At 44.5% G+C, this 25,038-nt stretch overlaps 1 protein-coding gene across 4 annotated transcripts in view; it reads right to left on the reverse strand.

The window, feature by feature from the left end:
* Positions 1-25,038, reverse strand: part of LOC139275198 (NEDD4-binding protein 2-like) — a 114,319-nt gene that overhangs the window by 75,479 nt on the left and 13,802 nt on the right. For 2 of the 4 annotated variants that reach the window (XM_070892335.1, XM_070892332.1), the window contains exons 3-5: positions 23,074-23,213; positions 6,224-6,312; positions 5,648-5,724 (exon numbers count right to left, since the gene is read on the reverse strand). The exons of 1 other annotated variant lie outside the window; for it this stretch is intronic. In XM_070892335.1, the coding sequence (XP_070748436.1) occupies positions 5,648-5,724; positions 6,224-6,312; positions 23,074-23,213 (306 nt within the window). The remainder of the gene's footprint in view (positions 1-5,647; positions 5,725-6,223; positions 6,313-23,073; positions 23,214-25,038) is intronic. One more of the 4 variants, XM_070892334.1, reaches the window with a different exon arrangement.

Here is a 25,038-nt window from a genome sequence, read left to right on the forward strand (position 1 = left end):
GCAGCAGAAGGGAGTCGGCAATTTCTTTTCAGCGACTTCACACGTCACAATGTCCTTCAAAAGGGATCGAAGTGTTTAAACTTCATCTTCGTGAATGACTTTTTCAAATGCTTCAACTCTAATGCTGCCCAATATTTATATTCTATTTTCAACTCAGTTAAATTTTTTTTTTTAAATTCTTTCATGGGATGTGGGTGTCGCTGGCAAGGCCAGCAATTATTGCTCATCCCCAATTGCCCTTGAAAAGATGGCGGTGAGCTGCCTTCTTGAACCGCTGCAGTCAGTGTGGTGAAGTTACTCCCATAGTGCTGTTAGGAAGAGTTCCAGGATTTTGATCCAGCGACCATGAAGGAATGGCGATATACTTTCAATTCACGATGGTGTGTGACTTGGGATGGGAATGTGGAGATGGTGGTGTTCCCATGTACCTGCTGCCCATGTCTTTCTAGGTGCTAGAGGTCATGGTTTTGGGAGGTGCTGACAAAGAAGCCTTGAATGCAGTGCATTTTGTAGATGGTGCACACTGCAGCCACAGTATGCCAGCGATGGAGAAAATGAATGTTTAAGATGGTGGATGGGGTGCCAAACAAGCAGGCTGCTTTATCCTGGATGGTTTCGAGCTTCCTGACTGTTGTTGGAGCTGCACTCATCCAGACAAGTGGACAGTATTCCATCACACTGCTGACTTGTGCTTTGTAGATGGTGGAAAGGCTTTGGGAAGTCAGGAGGCGAGACACTTGCTGAATATCCAGCCTCTGATCTGCTCTTGTTGCTACAGTATTTGTGGCTGGTTAAGGGTGATCCCCAGGATGTCGATGGTGGGGGAATTCAGCGATAAGGCTGTTGAATATCATGGGGCGGTGGTTAGACGCTTGCTTATTGGAGATGGTCATTGCCTGGCACTTAAGTGGCAAACAACATTCACGCCACACATCAGCCCAAGCCAGAATGTCATCCAGGTCTTGCTGCATGCGGGCAGGGACTGCTCCATTATCTGAGGAGTTGCGAATAGCACTGAACACTGTGCAGTCATCAGCGAATATCCCCACTTTTGACCTTATGATGGAGGAAAGGTCATTGATGAAGCAGCTGAAGATGGTTGGGCGAAGGACACAGTCCTGAGGAACTCCTGCAGCGACCTCCAACCATCATCCTCTGTGTTACGTATGACTCCAGCCAGTGTAGCGTTTTTCCCGATTTCCATTCACTTCAGGTTTACTAGGGCTCCTTGATGCCACACTCTGTCAAATGCTCCTTGAGGTCAAGGGCAGTCACTCTCACCTCACCTCTGGAATTTACCTCTTTTGTCCATGTTTGGACCAAGGCTGTAATGAGGTCTGGAACAGAGTGGTCCTGGCAGAACCCAAACTGGGCATCGGTGAGCAAGTTATTGGTGAGTAAGTGCCACTAGATAGCACTGTTAATGACACTTTTCATCACTTTGCTGATCATTGAAAGGAGAGTGATGGGGCGGTAATTGGCCAGATTGGATTTGTCCTGCTTTTTGTGGACAGGACATACCTGGGCAGTTTTCTACATTGTTGGATGAATGCCAGTGTTGGAGCTGTACTGTAACAGCTTAGCTGGAGGTGTGGCTAGTTCTGGGGTTCAAGTCTTCAGCATGACTGCTGGGATGTTGTCGGGGCCCATTGCCTTTGCTGTATCCAGTGCGTCAGTTGTTTGTTGATATCATGTGGTGTGAATCAAATTGGCTGAAGATTGGCTTCTGTGATGGTGGGGACCTCAGGAAGAGGCAGATATGGATCATGCACTCAGCATTTTTGACTGATGGTTGTAAACGCTTCAGCCTTTTCTTTTGTACTCATGTGCTGGGCTCTGCCATCATTGAAGATGGGGCTATTCAAGGAGCCTTCTCCTCCAGTTAGTTGTTTAATGGTCCACCGCCATTCACGACTGGATGTGGCAGGACTACAGAGCTTTAATCTGATCCGTTGGTTATGGGGTTGCTTAGCCTTGTCCATAGCATGCATGTAGTCCTGTGTTGTAGCTTCTCCAGCTTGGCATATCATTTTTAGGTATGCCTGGTGGTGCTCCTGACATGCGGTTCCAGGGTTGGATGAGATATGCCAGGCCATGAGGTTACAGATTGTGGTGGAATACAATTCTGCTGCTGCTGATAGCCCACAGTGCCTCATGGATGCCCAGTTTTGAGCTGCTAGATCTGTTCTGAATCTATCCCATTTAGCATGGTGGTAGTGCCACACAACATGATGGATGGTGTCCTCTGTGACGACAGGACTTCGTCTCCACAATGACTGCGCGGTGGTCGCTGCTACCAATGCTGTCATGAACAGATGCATCTGCGACAGATAGATTGGTGAGGACGAGGTCAAGTAGGTTTTTCCCCCCTCGTGTTCGTTCCCTCATCACCTGCAACAGGCCCAGTCTGGCAGCTATGTCCCTCAGGAATCAGACAGTCGTGGTGCTACCGAGCCAGTCTTGATGATGGACATTGACGTCCCCTACCCAGGAGTACATTCTGTGCTCTTGCTGCTCAGTGCTTCTTCCAAGTGATGTTCAACATGTAGGAGTACCGCTTCATTAGCTGAGGGAAGGTGGCAGGTGGTAATCAGCAGGTTTCCTTGTTTATGCTTGACCTGAAGCGATGAGACTTCATGGGGTCTGGAGTCAATGTTGAGAACTCCCAAGGCCACTCCCTCCTGACTATCTACTACTGCCAGTAGAACAGGACAAAGCCAGGGATGGCAATGGAGGAGCCTGGGAGATTGGCTGAAAGGTATGATTCTGAGTGTATGACCATATCAGGCTGTTGCTTGATTAGTCTCTGGGACAGCTCTTCCAATTTTGGCACAAGTGCCCAGATGTTGGCGAGAAGGACTTTGCAGGGTCAACTGGGTTGGATATGCCATTGTCGTGTCTGTAGCCGGTGCAGAGGTTGATGCCGGGTGGTCCGTCCAGTTTTATTCTTATTATTTTTCATCGTGGTTGTGTACAACTGATTGGCTTGCGAGACCATTTCAGAGGGCAGTTAAGAGTCAAATACATGGCTGTACATCTGCAGTCACATATAGGCCAGAACAGGTGAGGACTGCAGATTTCGTTCCTTAAAAAGGACATGAGTGAACCAGATGGGTTTTTACAACAAACCGATAGTTTCATGGGGCTAGACTTTCCCTCAAGCCCCTCACTGCCCGATTGCCACCCAGAAACACCACTAAGGTCCTGCAACTAACGCTGGTGGAAATTTCCCTAATAAAAAGGTAAAAAATACCGCCTGGCGAGAAAATGGATCTTGTACCAAGATTCTCGGCAGTTAAAGGCGCAACAAGGTAAAACGGGCGGTTCTTACCGGAATTGACGGTAAGTACAGGTGCAGCTTCCAAAATCCGGAGTTCCGGAATCCGGACTGATTGGTGGCAGGATCGTCCGGAATCCATAAAATATTCCGGAATCCGGACCTTTGACGTTAATTACTAGTCCAATGATGTTACAATCTTAAGCATTATGAGCATATCTCACTGCCTTAAATCCAACAGACGGAGCACAAAGTTTAAAAAGATCCATTTATTATATTAACACTCGCACATTTATATTGGAGAATATAGATTGCTTAATTCATTTTCGGTATTTGGACGTCACCAGCAGGCATAGCATTTATTGCCAATCTCTAGTTGCCCGTGGGAAGGTGGTGGTGAGCCTTCTTCTTGAACCACTGCAGTCCATGTGGTGAAGGTGCTTTCAGTGCTGTTTGGAAGGGGGTTCCAGGATTCTGGCCCAGCAATAAGGATTGGCGATAAATGTCCAAGTTGGGATGGTTTCTGGTCATCGGCAACACCCAAAATATTGACACTGCGGAATTCGGCGATAGTAAAGCCATTTAATATCAAGGTGGTTAGATTCTTGCTTCTTGAAGATGGTCATTGCCTGGCACTTGCATCACGTGAATGTTACTTGCCACTTTAACTCAAGCCTGGATGTTGTCCAGGTCTTGCTGTATGCGGGCATGGACAGCTTCATTATCTGAAGAATTCCGATCGTGTGTGAAAAGCCCCACCTTTTACCTTATGATGGAGGGAAGGATATTGAATAAGCGGCTGAAGATAGTTTGGCCTGGAATACTGCCTTCAGGAACTCCTGCAGTAATGTCCTAGACCGAGATGATCAGCGTCCAACAACCACAACTATCTTCCTTTGTGCTCGGTAAGGCTTCAGTTTCACTTGGTGCCACATTCAGTCGAATGCTGCCTCACCTCTGGAACCCAAACTGAGCATCGATGAGGAGATTATTGGTGACTAAGTGCCACTTGCTAGCACTGTTGATGACTCCTTCCACCACTTTGCTGGTAGTTGAGAATAGGCTGAAAGGACAGTAATTGGCCAGGATGCATTCATCCTGCTTTTTGTAAACAGGTCACACCTCATCAATTTTCCATAGTCGGGTAGATGCCAGTCTTGTAGCTGTACTGGAACATCTTATGCAAGGGGTTTTGGTATCAGAACGTGCAGTTGCTGGTTTACTAAGTTTTTATTTCTAGATTTTTCAAATTCAAAATCACAACTTGCCATGGTGGAATTTGAACTCGTGCTCTGGATTATTAGCCTAGGACTCTGGATTACTCGTGCATCATCATCATAGGCAGTCCCTCGAAGCAAGGATGCTTCCACGCCAAAAAGTTCACAGGTGTTTCAATGAAGGACCTAATATTCCAGATCCCAAACTACATCTTGAAGGGTGGCGGATGCCTGTGCATGGATTTAAAAAAAAAAAAACGTGTGGTGGCCATTGCACACCAGCCACCACATGGTCTTGGTCCAATGGCAAGGATCACCCAAGACAACTGGAGACCAGCTCTGCTGCACGGACGTAGCGCGCATACATATCAGTGTGGGCTGGCCCACGCTGCCCCGGGCCCTCGCTTCTTCTGGATAGAACTGCTACGCTACAGTATTCATAAGCAAACATCAATTTAATAAAGCACAATTTTTCAAATACTGTTTTGATTAGATTTTTAAGCGAATTCTAAATTCCCCTCTTCAATCACTTAACAGGATGAAAGGAATTCTATTTCAGAAAATGAAGCATTTCATTTTTGTTGGTGGAAATGATCAAATGCTGAGTACATTATAGTCTTCTAATCCTTGACAGCGATTGTTCCAACAAAATATTGAGAGATCCTGCTGGTTTAATACCCCATAGATACCCTTGGTGTGCAGGTAACAGCTAGACAGATTGGTTTCTATCCCTTTTAGATATTGCAGTAATTTACACACCAAGAACATAAAACAGCAAGAATGGAGCAAGAATTGAACAACAAATGGCTATTCTACTTCCAAAGAAGTATATAATGTATTAGAAAGCATGTGCTTCAACATAATCTGACTTGGATAGGAGTGCTTCAATTTAAAGCTTTTCATTCATTGTTTACTTTACTGCCGAGGACAATGGTTGGATGATTGATCATGTTCGTGGAACACGCTTACTTCAAAAACACTGTACAAGCAGAAATCTTACAAACAGATGTAATACATTCAATAACTGAGTGTGAGCATTTCTTCAGTTAGCACTTCTCTGTGTATGACATATGGAATCTTTATTTGAAGTCATTTCTGAAATTTTAATACAAGGGATCAATTCAAGTTTATAAAAAATAAATTATGGTCTTACTTTTCCAGCTCCACAACATTAAACTTCCACCAGGTTTCTGGTTCCCGAAAACTCACTCTGTAACATCGTTCCACAGCCTGTGTAGGATAATATAGTCATCAACATCACGATTGAGTATTTCACATTTGAATAATTATATATGCGCTGGAATTCCAGACTTGAAAATGTTGATGTACTGAACGTTTTGAACAAGTGCATTGAAGCTAGAATTGAAAACTCCTGGAGTTTTATCATTTGGAACATACCACCAGTAAATCTAACCATACAAACGTTTTTATTTACCACAGAAAAAGTTGCCAACGTTATAGGAAATGTACAATCCCAGAATGCAAGTCATTTGAACTAACAATTTCCAACTTGTGCAAGCTGGTGCAGGTAGTTTACACTGTTTCCAGCATCAGTTACAAGATGCATGCAAGTGCAAGTCAACCTTAATGTGCAAAAGAAAATTTTTTAGCGATTTAGAAGAAAGCTGCTTTCTCTTTCTAAAAGTGCTAATTTTATTTCCACTAATCGTCAATAAGAGGCTACAGCCACTGCACTCTAATGCATTTCAAAAGTATACATACAGCTTACCATTTCCGCATATGGCTTCATTTCCCATGCCTGAATATTTGTATTATCTATAATTATAGGTGTCCTGCCTTCATCCATAGATTGTTTAGCTGTTAAAAAAGGATATAGATTATATTCAGCTTTGTATCAAAATTAAAATTAATTAACTTTCACTGAAGAAAGCAGTTTATTAATTATGTAAAGCACAATCTAGAATACATTAAAACTCTTCAATTTCTCCACATTGTCACAATTTTCTCTCACCCTTGTGATGCTTGCCATTTCCGAACAGCCTATCAATAGATAATGCTTTAACAGGGTAACATTTACAATGCATACTTCCCCCAATGATATCACGCTCATTTCTTTAATGCAAACCATGAACTTAACTCATCTGCTTGCTGACTCTAAGTTTGAAGTTAAAGGTATTGTCCATACTTCCACAAAAAAAAGGAAACGATTCCGCCCGGCGACAAAAAACGGACCTGACACCCCAATTCTCAGCGGAAAACGCAATCTTGAGCCGATTGGGCGGTTCTTGAACAAAATGGGCGGAAATTACTAAAATTTAGATCGAGCTGCGGGTTGGGCCTAGGAGGGGGGAAAAACACAAAATGTTTTTTCCAAAAAACATAAAATATTTTTTTTTTTTTAAAAATCAGAAAACATTCTCAAGACCCTTTTCAACTTAATCACTGGAAAAGAATTTCAAAATAATTATTAAAAGCCCATTAACTTTTTTTGCAGGGCTACTTATCTACCGCCCAGCTCCCACTGCTTCTTGTGGGCGTTTTTTTCTACTTACCTACAGGTCATCGCTGAGTCAAAACTCGGGCAAGAGCGATTTTTGGACGGTGCACGCTGGCGGTCCGCTCCCCAGCGGTATTTCAAAACCACCGGTGGAACTCTGTGGAAATTTGCGCCGACCTGGTTTTCGACCAAACTGACCAATACCGCCGAGATGCAGTGCAAATTCTAGCCCATCTCCTTAACCAATTAAATTTAAGCATGGAGAATGAAACAGAGGAGTGACAAAGAAGGAAATAGAGGGAAAGATTGACTGGATTGAGACACACAAAAGAAAAAAAATGTACATTTCAAAAACATCTAGGAACGATTTACTACCGACAGGAATGAGACTCTAGTTTCAATTGTTCCCTTTCTGGGTCTCCAAAATCGAGTGGCATTGCAGGCACATAAACCGTGTCATAATCAGGGTACTGATGTCATTAAATACCAACCCTAACTTTCTGCAGTGAGTTTATACATTTGTCAGCGGAAATGTAGCATTTTCTTGAAACTCATGCAGAGGTTGATGGTGAACTCCAGTTCTGGTGAGGCTGCCCACATCATCCAGCTTTTGTGACGATTCACAATTCTTTCCTGCCACCAATTGTAGTTTTTTTTTAAAAAAACACCCTTATAACAGTGTGCACATTTTACTCGGTTATTTTTCCAGCAAGGTAACAATTGAAACCATTGTCTCATTCCTGTAGGTAGTAAATCATTCCTAGATGTTTTTGAAATGTGCATTTCTTTCTTACTTCTCCTTTGTCTCTTTTTCTCTCTCAATCCAATCTTTCTTTCCTTCCATTTCCTTCTCTGTAGCTCCTGTGTTTTATTTTCTATCCTTAAATTTTAAGTTAAATGTTAAGGAGATATACTGTTTGTCCCATCGTTCATCCAGGTCCAAGATACCACGTTGACTGCACTGAGTCATTATCAACTCACATTTCCTGCGCAAATAATTTTTGAGCTGAAGGGTGAGGAAATAAAAAATAATAATCCAACAAACGTGGCACACCGCGAGATGTCTTACTCCAGTAAATTCTGCACTCTGGTGACATAAAACTAACAAGGGAAAAGTGGATATTTGTGTCCTCAAAAAGCCATTGCTCTGTTATGCAACGCTAAAACAGAATTCTTCACCAGGTATGAATTCTATTCCTTGGTTCATTCACCAAAAGGTCTAATTGAGCTGCTGACACCATCCCTCTCCCAAACTTCTGTCTGAGGCTGAACCAACCGGTTCGCAACCTTGGTGTTATATTTGACCCTAAAATGAGCTTTTGACCACATATCCGCAGCATAACCAAAGACTGCCTATTTCCACCTCCGTACCATCACCTGTCTCCGCCCTTGCCTCAGCTCATCTGCTGCTGAAGCCCTCATCCGTGCCTCTGTTATCTCTAGACTTGACTATTCCAACACACTCCTGGCTAGCCTTCCACATTCTACCCTGCGCAAACTAGTGGTGATTCAAAACTCGGCTTCTCGTGTCCTAACTCGCATCATGTCCCGCTCACCCATCACCCCTCTGCTCGCTGACCGACATTGGCTCCAGATTTCACAATTCTCATTCTTATTTTCAAATCCTTCCATGGCCTCCCCATCTCTAATCTCCTCCAGCCTCAACCCCACGAGATGTCTGCGCTCCTCTAATTCTGCTCTCTTGAGCATCCATGAATATAATCGCTCAACCATTGTTGGCAGTGCCTTCTGTTGCATTGGCCATTAGCTCTGGAAATCCTTGCCTAAACCTCTCCGCGCCTCTACTCTCTTTCCTCCATCAAGAAGCTCCTTAAAATCTTCCTCTTTGTCACCTGCGCTAAATTTTACTTACGCGGCTCGATGTCAGATTTTAAAAATCTCATAATACACCTGTGAATCACCTTGGGACGTTTCACGTTAAATGTACTATATTAATACAAGTTGCCATTGTTGTTAGATGTCGGACAAGCAGCATGACAAATCAGACAGTGGACGGATTGAGAGGGGTGGTGGGCGAGGTAAAACTGGGGATGGTCAGTGTACATGTGGAATGTGACATTGTGTTTTCAGATTTTGTCTTCAAGGGATAACAAGTATGAGAGAAATAGGAGGCGGCCAAGGATACATCCTTAAGGGACTCCAGAGGTAACGGTGCAAGAGTGGGAAGATAAGCCATGGCCTGAGATTCTCTGGCTACAACTGGATAGATAGGAATGGAACCAGGCGAGGGCAGTCGCACCCAACTGGACAATGGAGGAGACTTTGCTGGAGAAGGATGGTGTGGTCAACCATATCAAAGGCTGCAGAAAGATCGAGAAGTATGAGGAGGAATACTTCACAACTTGTCAGTCACACAGGATGTGATGTTTGACTTTGCTTAGGGCCATTTCAGTGCTGTGACAAGGATGGAAACCTAATTGGAGGGATTCAAATATGGAGTTGCGAGGCAACAGCACAGAACCTGAGGGGGAAGGGAGGTTGGAGATGGGGCAGTAGTTTGCAAGGACAGAAGGGTCAAGGGCAATGTTCCCTGTAAGCTGTGCTTTGTTTTGCACTGCCCGTTTCTTTTAATGCGTGGTCCCTTCAAATTTCTGCATCTGCACAGTATTTACAATGCAATAGCCTGCAAGCGATCTGCGCGGTACCTTTCCCATTACTGCACTGCCCCTTCAGCGGAACATTGGTCAAGGGTGCATTTTTTGAGGGGGGGGGGGGGGGTGAAGGTGGATGATGGCAGATTTGAAAAGGAGAGGGACAGTTAATATCAGCTAACATGGGGGGGGGCCCAGGAAGAAATGTTGGGTGGTCAGCAGTTTTGTGAGAATAGCGTCTAGGGAGCAGGTGGTGGGTCTAATTGACAAGGTGAGCTCGGAGAGGGCATGAGGAGGAGGTAGGGGATAACTAAAGATGAGAGTTCGTAGCTAGGGCAGGTGTTAAAGAACGAACACAGGTTTTTAAAATTTGGATCTTTGACAGTGAATACAGAAAGACAAATCCCTCTTGCTGAGGAGTCAGTGCCAAGGGGGTCATCAATTTAATATCGTCAGATAGATTGAGGAGAGTAGTGAGGAGAAATTTATTTTTACAAACGATTACGGAAACAAGGGACTGTATTTACCAAGAAAGAAATGAGTTAAATATTTGAAGCAGAGGATCATACAGGCAGAGTGAGACCTTCCTCCCACAAAACATGAAGCCTCACAACTCTCACCGACAGTTGCAGGAATTCTGCAGCTTTTCTTCTTCCACCCCTTCCCGATTGTTGTAGAGCCCACCCCTTCATCATCATCATAGGCGATCCCTCGAATAGAGGATGACTTGCTTCCACATGGGTTTGCAGATGTTTCAATGGAGGACCCAATGTTCCAGTCCAGAACTCCAATTGAGGGGTGGAAGATGCCTGTGCGTGGATTAAAAAAAAATGTGTGGTGACCGTTGCACATCAGCCACCACACGGGCTTGACAGAGGTAGGCCTTTAACCAGTGGCAAGGGTTAACCAGGACGACTGGAGAAGTGCTCTGCTGCACGGAATAGTCCGATAATTGAATGAGCACTGTTCTGGGGCCTCAGAACTCTCACCGACAGTTGCAGGAATTATGCAGCTTTTCTTCTTCCACTCTTCCCCATTGTAGTAGAGCCCTCCCCCTTCACAAAACAGGCAGCTGGAAAATAGGCCAATTGGAATAAATGACATTTGATTTCTCTCTAGAGCTGCAGAAATTCAAGGCAGTCATCCTCAGAGAATTACACTCAATATTCATTATGCACCAAACCCCACCCCCACGAGAAAAAAAAACGCACAGGAGGGAGCAGAAATAGCTGCAACACCCCACCTGAATTGTCAAGCACAATAACATTGCGTTCATATGCAGCTGTTCTTGTTGACCCCTCCTCCCTTGGACAGCGAGCAACAAATTCTTTCCACCATTAATTGGGGGGAAAAGTTGCATAAGCAGTTGGGAGGCCCATCTTTCGCTGAAACATTCACACTTTCAAGCTGAGATTAATTGTCAATTTTTCAAAATCTCAAAGTTTCTTCAATAGCTGTGATTGGAAGAGGAAAGCAATCACATCCATCAGAGCTCACTGATCCAGAAAGAATCTACAGAATTCCCATTACAACATACGGCTGGTTTATGATATAATTCCAGCATTTCCATTCAATTCTCTCTACACAGAACCCCAAATCAAATTTTCAGAATTTTGAGAGAAAAATTTCCAAACATCAGCCCTAAATTTTCCTTTCACTCGTTTAAACATGTAACCCCTGTCCTACTTGCACTTTTAAACAAAGCACTGTTCTACACCTCAGTGAGGTCCTCTTCCAATCAGTTCTCCTCAGGTTGAATAACCCAAAGTTCCTTCAATGTCTCTTTGTATCTCAGATTGCTGATGCAAAGAATCAATTTTGTGACTCTTCTCTGCACGACTCCAGATTATGTATATCTTTTCATATATTGGTGATCAAAAGCAAATACAGCACTCAAGGTGCAGCCCAAGAGAAGTGTACAATATTAACATAGCATTCTCCAAATTGTACTCTTATTAATTTGGCAGCAAAGTTCAACATTCTATTTACTTTGCTGATTCTGCTCCACAGAGTTAAAGTATTATCGAGTCCTACTTCTCTGCCAAAACTGCTCACTATTCCAAGATCATTCCGGAATGCAAAAATTCCCCGGCATTGCTAACTGCCTTCTTAAATCCCCCTCCCCTGTCTCCACCACACTCAGAGATAGAGAGAGACAGAGAGAGCGAGCGTGCGCGACAGATCGAGAGCGACAGAGCGATGTGGCAAATTTGGAAGGGTTGGAGAGCAAGAGCAAGACAGAGACCGAGCGAGACAGAGAGACGGCAAATTTGGAAGAGTCGCAAAGTGGCCATGATGATGTTGAGGGGAGGAGGGGGGCCAAACGCTACTCCGATGAGGCAGAGGCCCTCGCGGTGGGCCCAATTAACACGGAGTGGGCATGGGAAACCTCCAACCCGGGCCTAGCGGAAGATTTGGGACGAGATCACGGACGTGGTCTCGTCAGCGTCCCACGAGGTGAGGGGGTCAGACCAGTGCCACAAGCGCTGGGACAGCCTGGTTGCTTTGGCAAGGGTAAGTATTAAATAGATTTTAAATTGTAATGATCCACTTAACATGTAAATCTCCTGGATTGAAATTAAGCTGGTTATTCTTGCACATATTCCCTGCTGAGATCTGGACCGGGCTCGGAACCTGCGCCCTTTTTAAATCTAATTTTGGCACCGTCTCCTTTTGGGTAACGTTGGTGGATAAGGCACGACTGAGCAATGAGGTGTCCGGTCACCTTTACCCAGAATGTCAGTCTCTCCGGCTGCTGTCACTTACACAGTGAGCCAGCCTGGACTGGGAATGAGCTGCCCTGGGACACTTTTGGACATGAGCTCCAGTCATTGCCGATCTCACCAGCGGTCCCGATTACCTCCTCACACCCCGCCCCCGGGCGCCCTCATGGAGATTGTAGTTGAGATGTTTTGTGTGAAGCATTAAATCCTAAACACGATTTATAAAATATTTTATCTGAACGTAGATGTTATAACCATACAAACCGTATTAGCATACAACGTTGGAACCTGTTGTCTTTCCATGATAGCTTAAGTTAGTTTATGCCATGCTCTGGTCATGTTTGCAGAGGAAGATATCGAAGAATTGATCTGAGCAGAGGCGCACCAGAGGAAGCCCTGCTCGGCTCGTCCTGCTCAGCAGCCTCGAGGAACGTGCGGCAGCATTTCTAGGCACCCACAGTCGCTTGGCCATCACCCGTGGTGGTGCAGATCTCTCCCTTGTGTCACGTGAGTAATGTGTAAAGCAGTGTTAATTCAAAGTAATTAACGGCATTTCATTATAATATACAAATGATGTCATGTTATGCATGCAGCTTCTGTGCTCCTCTCAGGTTAACAACACAAGAACATAAGAAATAGGAGCAGGAGCAGGCCATCTGGCCCCTCGACCCTGCTCCACCATTTGATAAGATCATGGCTGATCTGATGTAGGGCTCAGCTCCACTTCCTTGCCCGCTCCCCATAATCGTTCACTCCCTGATCATTCAGAAGTCTGTCTATCTCCGCCTCAAATATAGTAACTTATCCAGCCTCCACAGCTCTCTGGGGCAGTGAATTCCACATAGACGTACAACCATATGATGCATTAATATGTAACGTCTCTCGATCACGTTTAGTGCTGCTCCTCCTACGTATGCCAGCGCAGCGCAAGAATGTGTACCCTCCTGTTCGAATAAGCTCAATTGTGTTTTGCAGGTCGCCCAACTCAACAGGCACAAAAGGAGACCTCACCTGTCCCCTTACAGGTGATCATCACCACGGGTGCCGAGGAGGAAACCACTGAACCAGAAGGAGGAGGAAATGGAAGTCACTGAAGAGGATGCCAATTGCATCCGCCATCTCTTGTACCTGCGGCCACATCGTCATCTTCGACAGTCGTAGTGGGCCCAAGTGGCTTGCAGCGTGCGACTCCCCAAGGCATACAGTGTCCAAGCCGACCCCACAGAGGGTGAGTCAGCGAGGTCAGCACTCGTCGCAATGGGCAGATCCGAATGAAGACATGACCACACTGTGCAGGGAGAGTGTCGCCATAAGTCGAGAGCTCCTCCAGGCATTTGGTGAGGAAACATTGGCAAAATGTCCGCTCGCATATCGGAGGGTATCGAGCACATGATTGTGGCAATGGGCCAACAGAATACCGCCATCCATGTCTTGCGGCATGCGATAATGTCGGGAGACAGCATTGCACTCCAAGGTGCCGTCCTACCAACTGCCAGCACAGATGCGAGTCAGGAGGAAGAACTTCCTTCTGGCTTGGAAGTCGTTTCATCTGAAACGTCGTCTTCTCCTCCCCCCCCACCCCCTGAAAGGATTCTGCCACCATCACCACCCCCACAGCACCAGACCTCGAGGTCGCCTACTGCAAGTCATCATGGTCCCATTACCCAATTACAACAGGGCTGGGGGGGGGGGGGGTGGGGGGGGGAAAAAGAGGGGGAGCGGAAAGAGGTGTTGTTATTATTGATGTTGTATTTTAAATTTATTGTCGGGAGACTGTTGAGGGTGAGTGTTATCCTTAGTTGAAAATAATTAAATTGTTAAATTATTAAAATATTTTATTGCATTTTACAATTATTGTGCAGTGTCTTGTAACAACATAAGGCAAGGTAAAACATGAATAGAATTGTTGGAAAACAATGGCCTGGCCAGGGAAGTGTGAAATGTAATGCAACTTCAACTGGTGTCTTTCCATAACTGTAACCAATTTAAGTTCATGCAAAGCATTCAATTATGAGCTGCTGATGCAAGGATTTTGCAGCTGCATAACTCCCACGGGGCTTTTACAGTCTTGCGGGGGAGACGTGGGGCATGGGTTCATTGTCAGGCTAATTAAGTCCTCGGGGAGGACAGTCACCTTCCTCCTCCTCGTCTTCCTCTTGTCCTCTCTCCTGAGGTGGACCGGCAGCCCCATCTGGCAATTTATGTCCTCTCCTTATAGCTAGGTTATGCAACATGCAGCACACCACAATAAACTCAGCGACTTGGTCAGGGTGGTATTATAGGTTGCCTCCAGAGTGGTCCAGGCATCTAAAGCGCTGCTTCAGCACTCCAATTGTCTTCGACGATATTGCGTGTAGCTATATGGCTTTCGTTGTAGCGCTTCTCGGCTTCCGTCTGCGGATTATGCGTTGGGGGAGGGGGGGGTCATGGGCCAGCTGGCAAGGCCAGATCCTTTATCCCCCAGCATCCAAACATGACTCTGTGGTTGACTGTTGCAGGTCAGAGACAGTGCTCTCACGCAAGATGTGCGCATCATGGATGCTGCCTGTAAAATTAGCATTTACTCCCATGATTATTTGGTTGTGGTTGACAACGAGCTGCACATTCAGGGAGTGGAATCCCTTTTGGTTACGAAACACCTCCGCATCCTGTAAAGGTGCTCTCAGGGCAATGTGCGTACAGTCTGTTGCTGCCTGCACCTTGGGGAAGTTTGCTATTTTCGAGAACCCCAAGGCCCTCTTGGTCTGTGCCTCCCTGGTTATAGGGAAGTTTATAAAATTCATCCTACAAGCGTAAAGGGCTCGAGTCACCTGTCGAATGGAGCAATGTGTGGCGTGCTGAAAGATACCACAAATATCGCCAGCTGAGGCTTGAAAGGAGCCCAATGAGTAGAAGGAAAGTGCCGCAGTAACCTTTACCCCAACGGGCAGTGCGGTCCTGATGGTGCCGCAGTAATCCTTGATGAACAGGCATATCTCAGCGATGACCTCCTTTCGGAAGCGCAGCTTACGAAGGCAAGTGTTATCGGACAAGTTCAGGTCGGATTGCTTTTTCCTGTCAGTGCATCGGGTGTAAAGTCTCCTCCGCAGCAGCAGCCTGCCATCTCTTTGATTGGGCACAGAATGTTCTTCAATATACCTTCTCCCATCTTCAGTCTGCAGCATGTGATTAGTGACGAATACTGGTCGAGAAGTTACAGACCCCATCACTATTGCTATAAATGCCCTAAATTTTGTCCTCAATAAATAGAAATGTGAGCAGATGATTGCCAAAGAGTCAGTAAGGCCCTCAAAATAACTCAAATTAATTCTCCTCACAAGCCCCTTCGTCAAGCAGCCTCTCACTTCCTCAGACGTTCAAAATGGCGTCCGTAGTGCCGAGTCCTGCCAAACAGTGCCAGTCGGGAGCAGCTTTTCTCCAGCGATCTTCTCGGCGAAGTGCGGGTGATGTGGCGAAATTTGCGGTGGACGATCACCTCAGTGATGTGAAATTCTTGTGTGCCGAAAGTTAGGCGATGTTCCGGCCCAACTATCCAATTTTAAAGGTAAAATGAGCGATAGCCTGCCTACTTGGGTGATAGATGCATGATAGCCCAGCGATCATCAGGGGAAAGTCGAGCCCTAAATGTTTCGATAAGATCACCTCATAGAAACATAGAAAATAGGTGCAGGAGCAGGCCATTCGGCCCTTCGAGCCTGCACCACCATTCAATATGATAATGACTTATCATGCAACTTCAGTACCCGACTCCGGCCTTCTCTCCATACCCCCTGATCCCTTTAGCCGTAAGGGCCACATGTAATGCCCTTTTGAATAATTCCAATGAACTGGACTCAACAATTTTGAGGTAGAGAATTCTACAGGTTCACAATTCTCTGGGTGAAAAGGTTTCTCCTCATCTTGGTCCTATATGGCTTACCCCTTATCCTTAGACTGTGACATATTCTTCTGAACGCCAATGAGTATAGGCCCAAGCTACTCAACCTATCTTCATAAGCTTAACTGTATAGTAGTCACATCAAACAACAATTTTAAGAGTGTTCAGTTCTGGTCAACAAGACACAAAATAAACACCCAAGTGGTGCAGAGGAGTCAGCGGCTGATCTCCAGTACCAGAGAACAGAGTTATGAGGCAAGATTAGAGAAATTGAGATACTTTGGTTTTGGAAAGAGAACAATGAACGAGAATCTTACACAGGGAGAGAAAATAATAAATGGAATGAAAAGGGTGAATTTCAAGTTCAACAATGACTGTAGGACAAGGGAGCAGAAATACAAACTGATAGTCAAATTCAGGTCTGATGTCAGAAAACAATTTTTCATGCAAAGAGCTACCAACACCTCGATATCAAACTGTTATATCCAAAGAACATAAGAAATAGGAGCAGGAGGCCATTTGGCCACTCGAGCCTGCTCTTCCATTTAATAAGATCATGGCTGATCAGATCCTGGACTCAGCTCCATTTCCCTGCTCGCTGTCCATAATCTTTTATTCCATTATCGGTCAAAAATCTGTATCTCTGCCTTAAATATATTAAATGACCCAGCCTCTACAGCTCTCCGGGACAGAGAATTCCATAGATTTACAACCCTCCGAGAGAATAAATTCCTCCTCATTTCAGTTTAAATGGGTGGCCCCTTATTCTAAGACTATGGGTCCAAGTTTCCACACGATAAAAAACGGGCGCCCCTCCAAGCTGGGTGCCCGTTTTTCGCGCCTAAAACGGTGCCGGAAAAAAAACTCGCGATTCTGGAGAGCCCTGCAGCTCCTTGTCTGTTTGGCGCGGCGCCCAGGGGGGCGGAGCCTACACTCGCGCCGATTTTGTAAGTGGGCGGGGGCGGGTACTATTTAAATTAGTTTTTTTCCTGCCGGCAACCCTGCGCGTGCGCGTTGGAGCGTTCGCGCATGCGCAGTGTGAAGGAAACATTGGCACTCGGCCATTTTTGTAGTTCTTTGTAGCTGTTTAATTTTTGAACATTTTTTTAATAAATGCACATTGCCATCAGCACATCAGCACTGAGGCGTCCTGCAGCCTTCTCACTGTCTCCTTCCTGCCCGCCGTCTGGAACGGCTTCCTCCCCACTCCCCCCTGCGTTCGGTCGATCGGGCCTGCACTCCCTCCCTCCCGCCGTCTGGAACGTCTTCCTCCCCCCCCGCCGCGTTCGGGCGGGCGGTCGGTCGGGCCCGCACTCCCTCCCTCCCACCATCTGGAACGTCTTCCTCCCCCCCCCCGCTGCGTTCGGGCGGGCGGGCCCGCACTCCCTCCCTCCCTCCCGCTGTCTGGAACGTCTTGCTCCACCTCCCCCCACCCCGCTGCGTTCGGGCGGGCGGGCGGTCGGGCCCTCACTCCCTCCCGCCGTCTGGAACGGCTTCCTTCCCCTCCCACCCTGCCGTCGGGAACGAACGAGCAAACTTGTGAGGCTGGCTGAAGCACTTTCACACAGGTAGGAAGATGGTTTCTTTAATCTTTTCTTTGCTTATAAATGTTTATTCAGGTTGGATTTATTTGTATAATATTTGTATAAGGATAAATAAGGATTTATTATAGAATTTAATGACTTCCCTTCCCCCCTCCCGACCTCGTTCTGGACGCCTAATTTGTAACCTGCACCTGATTTTTTAATGTGTAGAACAGGTTTTTTCAGTTCTGCAAAAATCTTCACTTGCTCCATTCTAAGTTAGTTTGGAGTACGTTTTCACTGTGGAAACTTTGAAATCAGGCGTCAGTGGCCGGACACGCCCCCTTTTGAAGAAAAAATTCTGTTCCAAAGTGGAACTGTTCAACCCGACTAGAACTGCAGAACAAAAAAATGTGGAGAATTGCGATTTCGAAGATAGTCCGTTCTCCACCAGTTGCTCCTAAAAATCAGGCGCAAATCATGTGGAAACTTGGACCCTTAGTCTCCGAGTTTTAGTTTCCCTTATGAGTGGAAATATCCACTCTGCATCCACCTTGTCCAGCCCCCTCATTATCTTCTATGTTTTGATAACATCACACCTCATTCTTCTAAACTCCAATGTGAATAGGCCCAACCTATCTTCATAAGTCAACCCCCTCATCTCCGAAATCAACCTAGTGAACCTTCTCTGAACATCCTCCAATGCAAATATATCCATTCTTAAATACAGAGACCAAAGCTGTTCGCAGTACTCGAAGTGTGGCTTCACCAATACCCTGTACAGTTGCAGCAGGACTTCTCTGCTTTTATACTCCATCCCTTTTGCAATAAAGGCCAACATTCCATTCGTCTTCTTGGTTACTTGCTATACCGACAGACTAACTTTTTATGTTTCATGCACAAGGACCCACAGGTCTCTCTGTACTGCAGCAATTTGCAATTTTTCTCCATTTCAATTATAATTTGCTTTTTTATTTTTTCTTCCAAAGTGGATAACCTCACATTTTCCCACATTATACCCCATCTGCCAAATTTTTGCCCACTCACTTAGCCTGTCTGTATTCTTTTGCAGATTTTGTGTCCTCCCCACAATATGCTTGCCCACTCATCTTTGTATCAGCAGCAAACTTGGCTACATTACACTCGGTCCCTTCACCCCAGTCATTAATATAGATTGTAAATAGTTGAGGCCCCAGCACCAATCCCTGCGGCACCCCACGAGTTACTGTTTGCCAACCAGAAAATGACCCATTTATCCCAACACTGTTTTCGGATAGCCAATCCTTTATCCATGCTCATATATTACCCCTCACCCCATGAACTTTTATCTTGTGAACCTTTTATGTGGCACCTTGTAGAATGCCTTCTGGAAATCCAAATACACCACATCCACTGGTTCCCCCTTATCCACCCTGCTCGTTACATCCTCAAAGAATTCCAGCAAATTTGTCAAACATGATTTCCCTTTCATAAAACTATGTTGACTCTGCTTGATTGAATTATGCTTTCCGAAATGTCCCGCTACTGCTTCCTTAATAATAGATCCCAGCATTTTCCCAACAACAGATGTTAGGCTAACTGGTCGAAAGTTTCCTGCTTTTTGCCTGCCTTTTTTTAAATAGGGGCATTATATTTGCATTTTTCCAATCTGCTGTGACCGCTCCAGAATCCAGGGAATTTTGGTAGATTACAACCAATGCATCCACGATCTCTGCAGCCAATTCTTTTAAGACCCTAGGATGTCAGCCATCAGGTCCAGGGAACTTGACCGTCTTTAGTCCCATTATTTTACCAAGTACTACTTCTTTAGTGATATTGATTGTATTAAGTTCCTCTCGCCCTGTAGCCCCTCGATTATTCACTATTCGATGTTTTTGGTGTCTTCTAACTTGAAGACCAATATAAAATATTTGTTCAAATTCTGCGCCATTTTCCTGTTCTCCATTATTAATTTCCCAGTCTCATCTGCGAGTGGACCAACAATTACTTTAGACACTTTTCCTTTTTATGTCCCTGTCGAAACTCTTACTGTCTTTATAATTCATGCTAGTTTACTTTCATAATCTATCTTTCCTCTCGATCATTTTTTTTTTAAATCGTTTTTTGCTGGCTTTTAAGTTTCCCAATTCTCTGGCCTCCCACTCGTCTTGGCCACATTATATGCCCTTGTTTTCAATTTGATACCATTCCTTATTTCCTTAGTGAACCACAGATAGTTATCCCATCTTAGTCTTTCCTACTCATTGGGATATATTTTTGTTGCCAGTTATGAAATATCTTCTTAAATGTCTGCCACTGCTCATCAACCGTCTATTGTTTAGTCTATTTTCCCAGTCCACTTTAGCCAACTCTGCCTTCATACCTTTGTAGTCTCCTTTATTTAAGTTTAGGACACTGGTTTGAGATCCAACTTTCTCACCCTTCAACTGAACTTGAAATTCAACCATGTTATGGTCACTCATTCCTGGAGGATCCTTTACAAGATCATTTATTAATCCTGTCTCATTACACAATACCAGATCGAAGATAATCTGCTCCCTGGTTGGTTCCGCAACGTACTGTTCAAGGAAACTATCCCGGATACACTATGAACTCTTCAAGGCGACCCTAGCCAATTTGCTTTGTCCAATCAATATGAAAATTAAAATCGCCCATGATTATTGCCGTTCCTTTTTTACAAGCCTCCATTATTTCTTGATTAAAGCTCCGTCCAACAGTGCAGCTACTGTTAGGGGGACTATCGACTCTGCCCAGCAACTTTTTCCCCTTATTATTTCTTATCTCCACCCAAACTGATTCAACATCTTGATCTTCTGAGCCAATATCATTTCTCACCAATGCACTGATCTCATCCTTTAACAACAGTGCTATCCCAGCTCCTGTTCCTTTCTGTCTGTCCTTCCAAATTGTCAAATACCCCTGAATATTTGGTTCCCAGTCCTGGTCACCTTGCAACCACGTCTCTGTAATGGCTTATCAAATCATACCCATTTATATCTATTTGTGACGTTAACTCATCTATTCTGCTACGAATGCTGCATGCATTCAGGTAAAGAGCTTTTAAATTTGCTTTTTTTTGTTTAAAAAAAACATTTTTTCCCAGCTTTGACCCCACTTTCTGATTCACCGTTATGTTTATACATTCTGTCCCTTCCTGGCACGCTCTGGTTTTCATTTACCCCAGTGCCACCCTGTTCTATTGCCTTCTCATTCTTTGACTTGGAAATTTTTTTCGCTCACCTGAATTCTCCCCCCCACCCCCGACTTATTAGTTTAAAGCCCCTCTGCAGCCCGAGTTATTTGATCCACCAAGACCCAGGTCCCAGCATGGTCCAAGTGGAGCCCGTCCGAACGGAACAGCTCCCTCTTACCCAAGTACCAGTTTCCCATGAACCAAAACCCAATTCTCCCACACCAGTCTTTGAGCCACGCGTTCATCTCTCTGATCTTATTTACCCCATGCAAATTTGCTCGAGGATCTGGTAGTAATCCATAGATTATTACCTTTGTGGTTCTGCTTTTTAATTTGGCCCTTAACTGTTCATAATCCCTCAGCAGAACCTTTATTTGTCCTACCTATGTTTTTGTACCCACGTGGAACACGACAACTGGATCTTTCCCCCTCCCACTCCAAATTCCTCTCCAGCCCAGAGGAGACGTCGTTAACCCTGGCACCAGGTCGGCAAACACAGCCTTTGGGACTCACGCTATCCCCCTAATGATACCGTCTCCGACCACATTTGTATTTACTCTCCCAACTTGAATGGCCCCCTGTACCATGGTGCTGTGGTCAGTTTGCTCATCCTCCCTCCAGACCCTGCTCTCGTCCACACAGGGAGTAAGAGACTCGAGTCTGTTTGACAAGAGCAAGGGCTGAGGCGCCTCCATCCTGAGTCCCCATACCTTCCTGATGCGTAGTCACACCCTCCTGTCCCTGACCACGGATCGAATTTGAATTAATTAATTAATCTAGTTGGTGCGACTAGCTCCTGGATTACGGCGTCCAGGTAACTCTCCCCCTCCCTGATGTGTCAGTGTCTGCAGCTTGGATTCCAGCTCATCAACGCGGAGCCGAAGTTCCTTGAGCTGCAGATGTGGTCACTGTGGATCTCAATGGCGTCCACCAGCTTCCACATGTTGCAGCAGTGACACATCATTGCCCTGCCATCTCTAATGTATTTAATTAATTCTATTTAGTTTTAAAGTTTTTAATCCCGGCCCCTAATTTAAAGTAAAGAGAGAAAAACTCACCAATCACTTCCCTGCCTTCCTGTGACGTCGAAAGTAGTCGCCCTCTCTTACCTGCTCATTGTGGTGGCTGGCTGCTTGCTGTTCCTCCTCTGGTCCCAACCAGGTCGGGTCACGACTGCTGCTCTGTGTCCTGGGACACTGGGCTTTTATGCCTGGTGGTTTGTTACTCGCTGCTCCTCCTCTGTTCCCACCCAGATCGGGTCGGGACGGCCGCTCCGTTTGCCTCAGTGATAGACTCATAGTCCCAATGACAAACTACGTCTAAGCATTTGTCACCGTGATGAGCGCCCGAGTTAATGCTGGAAGCTGCAAAATCCAACTCCCAAAAGCCAGTCTCGAATCTGAACTCAAGCAGCTCGAATATAAAAGCAGTTAAAAAATTGTTCAACAAAAAATCCATACTTAACTTGCAAATCAATATACAGGTTGGACATCTCCAGTCTGGGACTCTCTGATCTGGAACCACCCGTGGTTCAGCATCAGTACTGTGCCTGGAGCGTGAGTGGGTGTGGCAGTGCGACGGGTCAGGGAGCGGCATAGAAACATAGAAAATAGGTGAAGGAGTAGGCCATTCGGCCCTTCAAGCCTGCACCACCATTCAATAAGATTGTGGTTCGGCAAATTCTCTGTTCCGGCACCAGTCAGGTCCTGAGGGTGCTGGACCAGAGAGGTCCAACCTGTATCTTAAAGCTTTATGATATATGAAGACTGGGACAACAATTCAAACTTCTTTCAAAATTAAAAGGAAACACATCTTAGAATCTAAAATTTATTATAGAAAAAACACATTTATTCATGTATTATACCTCAAAAGGAAGTTTAAGTTACATTCTCAATCTACTGTTAAAACAAAAGATTCGAATTTGAAGTTATGACCGTGTATTTTCATTTTACAAATTTTGAAGGGCACGGCAAACTGATACTTATACCACCATGTTGCCATGCTACATTTTTCCATTCCCACAGCTATTCCATAAATAAAGCATGAAGGCTTGTCCTTTGTTATTCATTGACTAGGTTTAGCTTCCGTAATCATTTATCAAAAGTTTTCAGATCAAAAGTAACACAAATTACAAAAATTGAGACAGCAGTGCTCAGAGTGATATCAAGCAAAATACTATTAATTAATTCATACCTCTCTTCTGATTCCACTCATGAGCTTCCCCAAGGAAATTTGGGTCAAACCAGTAAACTCCATTCTGACAGAAATAATCATCTGTGCTTAACACCACACCATTAGGGCTCTGAGCCAACAGCAACCTGCAGACAGAAATACTGAAGAATGATTACATATGCAATTGGATTATATTTGGAAAAATCAAATCATACACCAAATTCGTCAGTAATCTTAACCCATCAGGAATAGTTTTTTTTTTTTAAATAGGGTCATCTGTTCCAACAGAAGTTCATTATAAATGTATTTACATTACTTCAAAATACAATGGCAAAAACTATGCATTAATATAGTTAATGAGGAATGGATGCAATTATTAAGTTTACCTCGGGATGCAGAACTTGCTCCCCAAATTTCTGAAGTTAGCTCGCCGTTTTCAAGCGCTTTTTAAAAAACTAAATCTAGCTTAAGGTACTTGTTACAAAATGTAAATGCCATCTATTTCATTTGTTGTCTTGCTAGGTGTCAAGCATCAATATAGTGTTGCTCATTACCAGTAATCATAATTACATTATCTCCAGGCTTTCCCTGATGGCAATACAAAATACCCAACATAACAGCAAGCCAACACAGAAGCATCTATTGTTTATGGCGATACAATTCTACAGTAGTAATACCAACATGAAGTTCTATTCTGATTTGAAAATACAACTGGCCCACCTGTGCATTAGTACAGAGATACTTTTATTTATTCAAAGACCAATGATCTGAAAAATGAGTAACAATCCCCTCACAACCTGTCAGACAGAGACAATTCTAAATTACAATAGCCTTAATAAAAATAAATCAATTTTGCTCAAATATATAGACGCATCCATCTCAGTGTGTTGCTTACAATAAGTCAGAAGCCACACTGTTTTATGAGGGGAAAGAGTGTTACACCATGTCATGCACAATGTATTGTCCGACTGCCAAGTTGAAGCAACTGCTCTTTCAGGAGCAGCGATACCAGCCAGTTACAGTTCAAGTGTTTGATCAGGGAAGTTTGCAGATTGGAACGTGCTGCTCAATTCCAGAGCAGAGGTACAAGTCAGAAGCATCCAACATTTTAATATTATTGTATATATTAACAGCAATATCAGGAGCATATCATAATAATAGCAAATCTTGCTCATAGTAAGCTGGAGGGTACACTAGAGTGTTCTGCACTAGCACAACTGGAATGAAGCAGAACATTTAGCTCTGACTTGCAAAATAGTACTCAGAGCCTGTGTTTACTTGAACAGTTTCCAACATCAATTCATTGAAACAGATTAAGTTTGAAGTAAAGACACTGGTTCTTTCTATCTCAGTCTCTGGTCAGCAGTCTCTGACATGTTATTTCTCTAGGCTAACAAATAACAGGTAATGAACAATTCACAAAAAAAAAACAACATTCTGCAGCTTGTATTCAACCAATTTGGAAAAACTCAAATTCTAATACACCACCTTCCAGTTATGTCAGCCCACCACATGATAAAATTCTATTTGTCCCATCATGCACCTTCTAAACTTCTCAGGCTATGCCATCTCCTTGATAGGTGTTGGTCAAATGCCAACTTCAAACCAAGATTTTGAGCAAAGCTGAAACAACATAAAAACACTAAATGAAGTTACTTAAACATTTAAAGACAACTTTATAAATAAAATCAAATTCTTGTGAAAAAAGTGATTTTAACGCTTTTACTGGGTTAGAAACCATGGCCCCAAGGTTCCACATGATTTGCTCCTGATTTTTAGGAGCAACTGGTGGAGAACGGAGTATCTTAGAAATCGCAATTCTCCACATTTAAGTTTTCTGCAGTTCTAGTCATGTAGAACAGTTTCACTTTTGAACAGAATTTTTTTTCAAAAGGGGGCACGTCCGGCCACTGACGACTGATTTGAAAGTTTCCACAGTGAAAAGGTACTCCAAACTAACTTAGAATGGAGCAAGTGAAGATTTTT

This window comes from Pristiophorus japonicus, chromosome 10 (assembly GCF_044704955.1).
Source record: "Pristiophorus japonicus isolate sPriJap1 chromosome 10, sPriJap1.hap1, whole genome shotgun sequence".
Classification (NCBI taxonomy): domain Eukaryota; kingdom Metazoa; phylum Chordata; class Chondrichthyes; family Pristiophoridae; genus Pristiophorus; species Pristiophorus japonicus.